Source organism: Pelophylax lessonae (genome assembly GCF_965119305.1).
Source record: "Pelophylax lessonae genome assembly, chromosome: 7".
In the NCBI taxonomy this organism is placed as follows: Eukaryota; Metazoa; Chordata; class Amphibia; order Anura; family Ranidae; genus Pelophylax; species Pelophylax lessonae.
In genome coordinates, this window is record NC_138774.1 from 206,740,277 (window position 1) to 206,752,823 (window position 12,547).

Consider the following 12,547-nt stretch of genomic DNA (forward strand, 5'->3'; position numbering starts at 1 on the left):
GGATTGCATCATACATGTTGGAATAGTTGACCAATTTATATTCGAGGTTTGCACAATGGAAATGTGCTCTATCCACCACCCCCACAGGCCCACAACAGGGGTCTATTGCTATTTAATCTACTTGCTGAATCTGCTGTACTTGGCTTTCGTGCAACTGATACATCCTTACTTTACTCTCTCTTAGACTTAGCTCCCAACTTGCCTTGTTGTAAAGCATTAATGTGCACTAAACTTTTTATTCTGGCACTAAATGAATACATATGTTATGAGAAAAGAGGGCAGCAAAATAACTAGTGTGTTTCAGCAACCCTTCTTTGCATATGGTTTCTCCATGGTCTCCTTAGGAGGTGGCAGGGGGGTGTTCTTCGCCTTCAACTATCGTGCAAAGAATGCCCCTCTTTCCCATCTTAGAAAGTTGAAAGCTATAGAGAATCATATCATATGTCACTTTGATTACATCTAACTTGAAATTCCTTTTTTTTTATTATTGTTGCAGAAATGTAGTTGCCTTACGAGGACAGCGTACAAGAAAACTGGAAAGTGGGCGGAGTCTGTGCACGTCCGGCCTCCGCAGAATGTATCTCCGCCTCCTCCTGCTGACCCTGCTGACTGGACACTCAACATCTGAAGTTATACTATGTGAGGGCTTTATAAGATACATGATAGCCTGGGGTCCTGGTGCTCAACCTGTGGCCATTTTGTTCCAATGTAGATACTAATCTGCTTTTCCCTGTTGCCCTGTTATAATAATAATTCTAGCAGTCTCATGTAATATGTCTTCTGAAGCTTGTCCCCAGTCTCCAATTACCCCTTTTGCGTGTTCACAGTATCTGGTATTCTCCTGCAGCATGTTTGCAGTCTCTGACCATCTCCTGTATTTTGTTTGCAGTCTCTGACCATCTATTGTATCATGCCCATAGTTTTTGACTATATGATGTTGTGTGTCTGCTATCTCTAACACTAAATATTCACTGAATTTTATGTGCAGCCCTTTGGTGATGTTGTGGGCCGCAATTGAGGACCCCCTTATCAAGAGGTTTGACCACCACTGGCCTAGGGTATAATGAAAACACTAGATGATATTGCATAAACAATACTAGATGGTATAATACAATGTGACATCATAAAGCATGTTACACATCCTTTATTAACAAGCCATTTTTTAGTTTTTAGTCTTTTGATAGTTTGGCTAACAATTACTCAGCCTTGCAACACTGTACCCAAATGAATGTTTTTTTTTCTTTTTTCTGCTGTAAAACAAATAAAATAAACATGCCAGGACAGTACAAAATGCTCCTACCAAAAAAGACACCTACTAACGTATGTTTAGCTGCTTCCCGTCTGCTGTATTGACAAATTGAATTGTCATATGACGGTTCGCCGGGTTTACAGTGCAGCCCCAACAGTGCCCATCAGTGATGCGACTCTGTGACCATCAGTGAGGCCAATTAGTGCTGCCGCTCAGTGCCCATAAGTGCCGTTTATCAGTACTGCAAATTAGTGCCTCCTCATCAGTGCCACCTCATCAGTGCAGCCTATCAGTGCCCATCAGTGCAGCCTCATAAGCACACATCAGTGAATTAGAAAATTACTTATTTACAAAAAATGTTGACAGAAATTAAGAAAAACCTTTTTGGATTCAAAATGTTGGCCTATTTTAATTTTCTTTAGTAAAAAATAATAAAAACCAGTGGTGATTAAATAACACCAAAACTGTCAGAAGAAAATGATAAAAAACGAATTTGGGTACATTTTGCATGACCATGCAACTGTCATTCAAAGTGCTACAGCACTGAAAGCTGAAGGCGGTGAAAGTGCCCAGTATTGAAGTGGTTAATGCAAATCAGGAAATGAAAGCATACACAAATGCTCTTCCATTTCCCCAATTTTTCAAAGTGAATTGAGCCCAAGTTATATATATATATATATATATATATATATATATATATATATATATATATATATATATATATATATATATAGTATATTTCAACAAATTATAAAATTCAACAACTAATTATTTGTCCTATTTTCATGTCTGCAGCTATATGTCGCTATGCGCTAGGGATGTATGACCGGACAATTCGTGATGAGGATATCACCGCTTCTAGTCAATGGTATGAGTCAACTGGACCACAGTTTGCAAGGTATGTCATCTGCTGTATACAGATGTATGTGTAGATACATGCTGTCTTATACAGTATAAATACACTGCTCAAAAAAAATTAAAGAAACACTTTTGAGTCAGAGTTTAGCAGCCAGTCAATTAAACTCCTCAGTTAAATTGGTAAATTAAGTAGCAGAGGGGGTTGGTTAATCAGTTTCAGCTGCTTTGGTGTTAATGAAATTAACAATCAGTGCTCTAGATGGGCAACAATGAGACAACTTGCAAAACAGGAACGGTTTTTCAGGTAGAGGCCACTGACGTTTTTTTCTCTACTCATCTTTTCTGACTGTTTTTCACTAGTTTTGCATTTGGCTAGGGTCAGTGTCACTACTGGTAGCATGAGGTGATAACTGGACCCTATAGAGGTTGCACGGGCAGTCCAACTCCTCCAGGATGGCGCATTAATACGTGCCATTGTCAGAAGGTTTGCTGTGTCTCCCAGCACAGTCTCAAGAGCATGGAGGAGATTCCAGGAGACAGGCCGTTACTCTATGAGAGCTGGACAGGGCTGTAGAAGGTCCTTAACCCATCAGCAGGACCGGTATCTACTCCTTTGTGCAAGGAGGAACAGGATGGGCACTGCCAGAACCCTACAAAATGACCTCCAGGCCACTGGTGTGAATGTCTCTGAGCAAAAAATCAGAAACAGACTTCATGAGGGTGGCCTGAGGGCCCGACATCCTCTAGTGGGCCCTTTGCTCACTGCCTGGCACTGTAGAGCTTGATTGGCATTTGCCATTGAACCCCATAATTGGCAGGTTCACCACTGGCGCCCTGTGCTTTTTACAGATGAGAGCAGGTTCACCCTGAGCACACGTGACAGACGTAAAAGGCTCTGGAGAAGCCGTGGAGAATGTTTTGCTGCCTGTAACATCATTAAGCATGACCGGTTTGGTGGTGGGTCATTGATGGTCTGGGGAGGCATATCCATGGAGGGATGCATAGATTTCTACAGGCTAGACAATGGCACCCTGACTGCTATTAAGTATCAGGATGAAATCCTTGGACCAATTGTCAGACCCTATGCTGGTGCAGTGGGTCCTGGGTTCCTCCTAGTGCACGACAATGCCTGGCCTTATGTGACGAGAGTATGCAGCCAGTTCCTGGAGGATGAAGGAATTTATACCATTGAATTGTCCCCACGCTCACCTGACCTAAATCCAAATGAACACCTAGGACATTATGTTTTTATCCATCTGACGCCACCAGGTTGCACCTCAGTCTGTCCAGGAGCTCAGTGATGTACGGGTCTAGATCTGTGAGGAAATACCCCAGGACACCATCCGTCGTCTCATTAGGAGCATGCCCCAACGTTGTCAGGCATGCATACAAGCATGTGGGGGGGCCACAAAAACTACTGAGTACCATTTTCAGTTGCTGCAATGAAATGTCAGCAAAATGAACTAGCCTGCTGCATCATTTTTTCACTTTGATTTTCGAGGTGTCTTTGAATTCAGCCCTCTGTAGGTTGATCATTTTCATTTCCATCAATGTGGCATCCTTTCGTTCCTAACACATTACCCAGTCCATATCAGTATAGATATCCAGCATGAGATTTTTCCCAGTTGAGATCTGATGTGTTTTCAAAGTGTTCCTTTAATTTTTTTGAGCAGTGTATATGATAAAAGTGAATGTTACAGTTTTGTTTTTTTTAGGAATGTAGTATTGCAACACTATGGGTCAGACTTCACCCAAATGACACTTAAAAAAAAAAATGTAAAAAATATAAATGTATTTACTGTTGTCTTTGTTGGAAGTTTCCCCTCACTTCCTGTCCTGGTGACAATGTTGTCACCAGGACAAGAAGTGGCAGGAAATTACCCCAATGGAGTCCCTGACAGCAATAAAACACAATAGAGGTCCCACCCGTACCTCGCTCCATACAGAAATAAAAAAAAACTCGAAATTTTGTCTGACAATATTATTTTCACATTCAAAGCACAAGATTAACCAAGCATTATTAGGTTTTTGCAGGAGTAGACTGAAGTTAGGTAGGTGGAAACATTACATCATTTGTTGGACTAGTCCAATTTGTAGCCAATTGCAGCATCAGAATGTCTTTAGGACAACCCTTAAAGTAGAACTATAAGCAAAACTTTTTTTTTCTGCATTTTGGATAGAGTAAGGGAAGGTTAAAACCCCTGTAAGGTTTATTTTTGCCATCTTTGTCCCATAGCCAAACAGGAAGTGAGAGGAAATTCCTTCAAATTTAGGGAATTTCTTGAGACCCCAGGTAACCAGAACTAGTGTCCCCATTAGAATATTTCCCCTCTATTACTTTTCTGGGGACAACCCAAAATTAGTGATTTTCTGTTACTTTCACTTTCAATGATACTGGTAAACAGGACAAATAGAGAGGGAGAATCTTCTTAACTAGGACATGTACAGCATGAAGTATGGGACCCTGTGTCAGAAGGTGGTCTGAGTCTTTGTGCTCAGTCGAAGGGGGAGCAGATACCATGGGTGGTTTGGCCAATTAGGAATTACCGCCAACACTGTGACTTTCTCCCTCAACAGTCTTCTGAAGAAGCCAAGGATTAGAGGAACTAGTGGAAAGGCATAGGCCGCTCAAAAGAGCCACTCCATGCTCAGAGCATCTAGTTGGACTGTTATCACATACAGTAGAACCTTGTGTAAAACTTCAGGGGTTTTGCATTGGACAGAGAGGCAAAGAGGTCTACCTGCCCATACTGTCAGATCTTGGAACACCTGAGGCAGTAGGGACCACTTGTTGTATTCCAGGTTTGTCCTGGATAGGAAATCAGCTTGAAGATTGTCCTTAACTGGAAAATATACCGCAGAAAGATTTAAAAGATTGCCTAATCTAATATCGAAGCCACCTCTCTCATCAAGGAACGATATAAGCCACAGCCATCTTGTTGTCCATTCTCAACAACACTGGGAAGCCTTGGACTAACTGGTTGAAAGCCAGAAGGGCTGGAAGAACTTCTCTCAATTGCAAGACGTTGGAGACAATTCTCCCCTGGAAAGAACCACTGTCCCTGAGAGCAGTTCTTCTGATACACCACCCCCAGTCTTTCATGCTTTCTGTTGTTATCATTATCCAAGTGACTGGTTAGAGCGAGTGGCACCTCAGAAGAATCTGCTGATCCATCTGTTACTTCAAGCCTTGTCTCGTGAAGGGATTGAGGACTGTTTAATGACTTGGCTGCTTGGATCAATCAAATTGTATTCAGGATTGAAAAAATCTTTGAAGGTGGGAGAGAGACCATGTTCTCTCAAGTATCTACATTTGCACCTAGATACACCAGTACCTGAAAGGGAGTCAACTGACTTTTTTCCCACTTGATGACCCAACTAAACTTCAATAAAGTCAAGGTTACTAGGTCTTGGAGTGACATAAGTAGCAGCCTGTCTTGATGCAGCAATAGTATATTGTTTAGATAATGGTGGATGCATATGCCAAATTCCCGGAGATGAGCAAATAAAGCTAGGAGCACCTTTGTAAAGACCCTTGGAAACATAGTTAATCCAAAAGGGTAGGCATAAGAACTGGTAGTGAAGGAGCCCAACCACGAAATGCAAGAACTTCTGGAACTGCGGGGCAATCGGAACATGGAAATATGTGTCTTTCAGATCCATTCCTTCTGCCTTACTATCTCCACCTCCAGAATCGACTGTAAGGAATCCATCTTGAAAAAATAATTTTGGATAAACCTGTTGAAATACTTCAGGTCTGTCATAAGCCTCCACCCTCTCATCTTTTTCTGGACCATAAAAGTAGAGAGTAAACACCTGAAAAGCACTTGCCATGATTTATCACCCCCTGCAGAAGCAGGGTCTCTACATATGATTAAAGAATTTCCCTTTTTTGGCTGGATGGGAGCAGCTTTGTGAGCACAAAACACTGCTTTGGAGAAGCTCCAAACTTTCAGAAATGACCAGATCTGATGGTGTTTACTACCCAATGGTCCTTGATCGCTACCATCCATACCTGACAAAAATTGAAGAGCCAGACACCTACCTGGCAAACATGGGAAGACACACCATCAAAAAGACTTCTTGAATTCCTGTCCTGTGGAGGAAGAAGACTTCTTAGACTTTTGTCCTCTTGACGTGTTATTCCAAGGTCTTTGGAATTCACTGTCTGGTCTATAAGACCTAGCCCTTCTCCTCCTGGCTTTGAAAGAATCTGTAAAGTTAGATCCTTTTTGATAAAGTAATTGTCTATCTTGTTAAAATAAATCCAGACTTGTCATCTGTAGCCTTGGCTATTACCGCATCAAGTTTGTTCCAAAAGAGGGATAGAGGGATTGATCATCAAAGGGTATCCTACACCATCCTTGCTTAGATGAAGGATTTGCTACCCATGGCTTCAGTCATAAATCTCTTCTTCCCGTTACTGCATTTAGCTTAACCCAGGGAAGAGTTTTTTTTATCAGATCGATAGCTGCATCTGCCAAAAAACCTCCAGTTAGCTTCAAATTATTGAAGGAGGTCAATATCTGGGATTTACTGAGATTGTCCAAAATAGTCGCCTCAGATCTCTTCCGCCAACCTCCATGGCTTTAGATATGGCCACCAATGCCACTGAGAGCTTACAGGACCCCACCCACCATCAAATAGATCTTAAGATCTAGATCTATCCTTCTATCTAAGACATCTCTGAACGTGAAAACATCATAAAGAGGCTATGTTACATGACGGGCCAACTGCATCAAGGACACGTCCACTACTGGCAGTTCATCCAGAAACTTGACATCTTTTCTTCTTATCAGATAGAACTTTGTACAGGGGTTCCTAAAAGACAAATTTCTATCTGCCTGTTTCCAATCCTCTTCTCTGATGTCTTTAACTTTCCGCCATGAAAGACAAATTTAAGCTCTCTTTAAATGTGTTTAAAGTATCTCCTCTGCTTCCTCTGTGGTTCTACTGTAGGATCTTTCCAGAGTAGAGCTTCTCTGATTTCTTTAAGGAAAGGCTGGACCAGCCGAAGACAAACCCATCAAAATGGCTCTCCTCTTCCTCCGAGGAAGAATCGCCTGAAGAAAAGGCCTTTTCCACCCCAGAGCATCTAGACCCCCAGTTTGTAACTGAGGACCTACCCACTGTGATGTTAAGGCAGACGGTTGGAGTGGGAGCTGAACCTGGTCCTTCTTCAGTTTTAGTGCATCCCTAATAATAATAGATATTTCAAAATTCCCCTGCTGTCGGCTTCTCTATCTCTGGTAGATCCTCAGTGAGTTGGGTCCTGATTTGTGCAGCGGGGCCTACAAAGCTGTGTGTGGACATTAAGCCTCAGATTTGACAAAAGGGCCCATGGCTTTTTGTAAATTAAAAAGGGTCCTATTAAGATCACAGACCTATCCCTTATATGTCAGAATAAAAGTGGGCTGCTGTCATCCACCAACCGTCCTCTGAGCCAAGTCTTCATAAACATGCACCAACCAAAAGCCAATCACAGAATTAATTGGTTAATTTGTGTACTGGTCCAAATCATTTTGTGGAGGGGGATTATGGTGTGGGGTTGTTTTTCAGGAGTTGGGCTTGGTCCCTTAGTTCCAGTGAAGGGAACTCTTAAGGCATCAGCATACGAAGACATTTTGGACAATTTCATGCTCCCAACTTTGTGGGAACAGTTCGGGGTGGCCCCATCCTTTTCCAACATGACTGTTCACCAGTGCACAAAGCAAGGTCCATAAAGACATGGATGAGTGAGTTTGGGTTGGAGGAACTTTACTGGCCTGCACAGAGTTCTGAACTCATCCAAATAGAACACCTTTGGAATGAGTTAGAGAGGAGACTGCGAGCCAGGCCTTTTCATCCAACATTAGTGCCTGGCCTCACAAATGCGCATCTGTAAGAATGGTCAAACATTCACATAGACACACTCCTAAACCTTGTGGACAGCCTTCCCAGAAGAGTTTAGGCTGTTAAAGCTGCAAAGAGTGGGCCAACTCAATATTGAACCCTACGGACTAAGACTGGGATGCAATTAGAGTTCATGTGCGTGTAAAGGCAGGTGTCCCAATACTTTTGACAATATAGTGTATTTTGCTGACTGATAAGCATTGGTTCACTCAAAACAGAGTGAATATGCAAGGTTGAGTGTCTCAGATAGTGTCTCATATTTGAATCATTTATTCATTTTATTTTGACTGCATTAGTGTATACTGATCTGCCAGGCTTGGCACAACTCACAATGTAAAGAGTCATTTTTTCTTTGGGTAAGAATAGGATATTAGTTCAGGAGAATGATGTAAATGAACTCTAGCATGTAAAGTATATGTGAACCCTTACCTTATAAAACAGCCCATTCATTTTAAAATAGAAATGAAAGGCAAAACATTTTAAAAACGTAATAAACACCTTTTTCTTTTTAAGTGATCGCATATTCTCTGTTCTCAGCTGCATACAGAGCTTGGAGAGGTGGGGATGGAGAAACAGCAGTTCTGATCTCCCCAGTGAATGTCTGTGCAAGAAAGCGTGTCAGCACAAGTCTGACCATTGGAGGACAGGCAGGCTATTCTCCCAGCACAGCCAGAAAACTGACCATGCTGAGATGGATGTGCTCTCATGCCTTGCGTGGTCATTTTGAAATAGAAAAGCAGGGAGACTGGCAGGATCACCCGGTATTTCACATAAAGGAAGCAATACAAAGAGAACAGGATACTTTTTCATACAAGTACATAGCACAACAGACACATATCAGAATATGAAATGTTTGGGTAATATATTATTTAAAGCGGAGTTCCGGGCACGAAAACTTTTTTTCAATAAACATACCCCCGGGACAGTCAGGGCTAGTGCATTCCACAATGGCTAGCCTCTGATCTGTCCCGGTTCGCACTTAGCTGCAAGAAGAAATACTCACTTATAAAATTTCTTCTCCAGCGTTGCCATCTCTGTTGTGGGCAGCTGAAGCCGGCGCAGTCCTCTTCTGTGTCCTCTTCCGTGTCTTCTTCTCCCAGAATGCGCCTGCACCGGCCCCTCTCGTCACTTCCGGTGCGGCGCCGCATTCCTCCACAGCTTCTGGGCATGCCCAGAAGCTGTTTAGCAGGGAATGTGGCTTCGCCCCGGAAGTGACGAGCGGGGCCGGTGCCGTCGCATTGATTCCTGGGAGCGATGACGTTCAGGTCCCAGGAATCATCGCAAGACAGGAAGTGACGGCGGAGCCGCGGCACAGAGGGAGGAAGTGGAGAATAGGTGAAATTACCTACAATTACAAGGTGAGTAAAAAAAAAAAAATATACCTAACTATCCAATTCCTTTTCAGGTGAAGGAGACCAAGCGGATGGGCACAAAAAAAAAAGGTCGATTTTGTGCCCAGAACTCCGCTTTAATGTAAAAAAAAAGTTTTGGTTTAATGCCTAGATGTTAATGTTCCATGGAGAAGAATAGTCAGACTTAAAAATACACATCTAGATTTTGTGTACAGAGATAAACAATTCTATGTTTGCTGTACAAAAAACCTGCTATTCATATTAAACACAGCTTCCTTCTGTAACACCTCCCTGACCTGTAAAGGCAGGAGCCCAAAACTGGGAGAAGTCCCCGGCAAGAGTGGAGCAATATGTGTACAGTAAATAAGTGCCAGACTTTTAGATGCAAAGCAAAAGCAGTGACCATCATGCTCATGTATTGTGAACTGTAGATATAGTAATTATTAGACTGAGTTAGAAAGGGTTTTCTCAGAAGAGAAAGTTATTTCATTGGTTTGTCTGTGTAAAAAAAGGTTGATAAAGGCTGTCATAGTAAATTGATATGTTGTATTCATATTGATGTCTACAGTGAATAGATCAATTGAATTTCCAGTTATTTCACCAGTCTCTATGGATGAAAATGATGCTATCCCAGTGATGTCACTACCAATTAGTGATGCTGTCTTAGTGATGTCATTACTATCTAGTAAATGGATAGACGGAATTTTCAGAAATGTCGCCAGCCTCTAATGAATAGGTAGACTGTATTCCTAGTAATGTTATTGGGCTGTTGTGAATGGAAAGAGCCGCATACTCAATAATGTCACTGGTCTCTAGTAAATGGGTAGACTGAATGCTCAGTGGTATCACTGGTCCCTAATAAACATTTAGATAACATTCATCTTAGGCTCCGTTCACATGTAGGCGTTTGGGGGGAGTTTTTCTGCTCTAGGATCAGCTCTCAAAACGCCCAACAAGACAAATCCTATTAATTTCAATGGCCCCTCTTCACATCTGAGCATTTTGACGCTGTGAGCAAAACGCCCAACGCTCAAAAAAGTACTTGAGCTTCTTTTTGGGCAGATTACAGGCGTTTTCTATTGGTCTCTATTCAATCTAAAAACGCCTGCACAAAAAACGCCTGTAAAAACGCCTGTAAATCGCGGTAAAAATTGCGGTAAAATTGCGGTAAATAACGCATGAAAACGCTACGCTCAGGTGTGAATGTAGCCTTATTGAATCGCATAATATGTTACTTTAGGTAGGAAAACAATATGAAAAGTATTACGGTGACCTAATTTTTAGAACTCCAGTAAAGTTAAATTCTGTTCTTCTACAGGCTTCAACGGGAGGAAGGCGATGGAGCTTGGTGCCCCGCGGGTTTGCTTCAGCCAGAGGATGTCCAGTTTTTACAGATACATCTACACAAGCTGTATTTTATCACATTGATTGGAACGCAAGGACGTCATGCTCGAGCTACTGGTAAGGAATTTGCCAGATCCTACCGTGTGGACTACAGCCGAAATGGAGATAGATGGCTTTCATGGAAGGACCATCAAGGCCAGCAGGTGAGACGAATAGTAGCATTACAAGCAGAAAAATGTATTTTTTTAATAACATGTAAATTCCTGTTCACACCAAAACGTGGTGCGGGAAAGTTGCTTTTCATGCGCGATTCCTGTACCGCAGGTGAACGCGCTCCCCCTGCGAGATGCAGGCAGATGCCAAGTAATTCTTAATGGCACCCTTAATGCATCTCGCAAATTTTGCTCATTTGTAAACACTAAATCGCATGGTCCTGCAATACAATAATAAAAAGTGGTTCTTGCACTACTTTTTCCACGTTTTAGTGCATTGTTAAAACCAGACCACATGGGAACACGCATGTTCCCCGTATGAACTGGCCCTTATACCACGTTGTCTTTGTTCAATCTGGAAATTTGCCTAAACTAAATGTGAACTGAAAAAAAAAGCAATGAAGCATGATTTTATTTGCTCCAATGGGGGAAAAAAGATTCCTTCCTGATCCCCCAAGAGGCAATCGGATATTCCCTGGATCAACTATACCTATAAAAATTAGTATCCAGTTATATTATGCGCATCTAGGAAACAAACCAGGCCTTGGGGGAGCCTATTCCACATCTTCACAGCCTCTGGTTAACTATATCTACTTTATTAATCATGCATGGTGTTTGAAAGACTCTGAAGACACAGTCTAAAGTCTATAGCTTTCCATCTGGCCCCTCAAACCAAAACATGCATGGTCATATTACTCTCAACAATACAGATTAGTTGAGCAAGACCAATGACATTTCTGTGTAGGTGCAATGTCTTCTCAAAGGGTACACCTCATTCTTCTGTTGAGCACATCATTGACCATTCCCGGCCATGTAGGTTAAATATGAAACAAACACTGCAAACAGCTTTCAAAAATAATATTATCCAAACTACGACATCTTGTGCGATTTCTATAACCGCAGAAAGGCCCTGAATCATCAATGCTGTATAGTAGAGACTGATCTGTCACGTATCCTTGGCATAACTTCTGATAATTCTCATTAAGCCAAATTGAATGATGACCTTGCTTGTTTGTGAGTAACCAGCTAACTGAATTTGCCAATGAAAATGTTTATTCCTTTACAAATATAACATTTCAAATTAATTAGTAGCATTGTAGACCCTGGCAGCACAGCTAGTGAAAACTTTAGCTTCCCATCTGGCCCCTCAAACCACAATATGAATGATCATCTTGCTCTCAACAATACAGATTAGATGAGCAAGACCCATGACATTTCTGTGATGCCCGTGTAGGAACAATGCCTCCTTCTCAAAGGGTACACCTCATTCTTCTGTTGTGCACAGAAATGACCATTCCTCAGTCATGTAGGCCAACTAAGAAACAAACACTGCGCACAACTTTTCAAAAATAATATTCAAACTACAACATCTTTCGCGATTCTTATAACCGCAGAAAGGCCCTGAATTTTCACTACTGTATAGAGGTGACGGATCTTGCATGTATCCTTGACATAACTTCTGATAATTCTCATTAAGCCAAATTGAATGATGACCTTGCTTGTTTGTTAGTAACCAGCTAACTGAATTTCCCAATAAAAATGTTTAATTGTTTACGCAAAATACTTTCTGATGGAGAGAGGGTTTGCCATTAGATGTGTGAAGAGAAAAGAATAAAAATTACTGTCAATAAACAACCAAG

At 41.7% G+C, this 12,547-nt stretch overlaps 1 protein-coding gene across 1 annotated transcript in view; it reads left to right on the forward strand.

Annotated features, from left to right (window-relative positions):
* Positions 1-12,547, forward strand: part of LOC309559936 (discoidin domain-containing receptor 2-like) — a 206,857-nt gene that overhangs the window by 155,969 nt on the left and 38,341 nt on the right. Inside the window, exons 3-5 of the mRNA XM_082263409.1 lie at positions 497-639; positions 2,045-2,147; positions 10,670-10,898. Coding sequence (XP_082119535.1) covers positions 576-639; positions 2,045-2,147; positions 10,670-10,898 — 396 coding nt within the window. The 5' untranslated portion in view covers positions 497-575. The remainder of the gene's footprint in view (positions 1-496; positions 640-2,044; positions 2,148-10,669; positions 10,899-12,547) is intronic.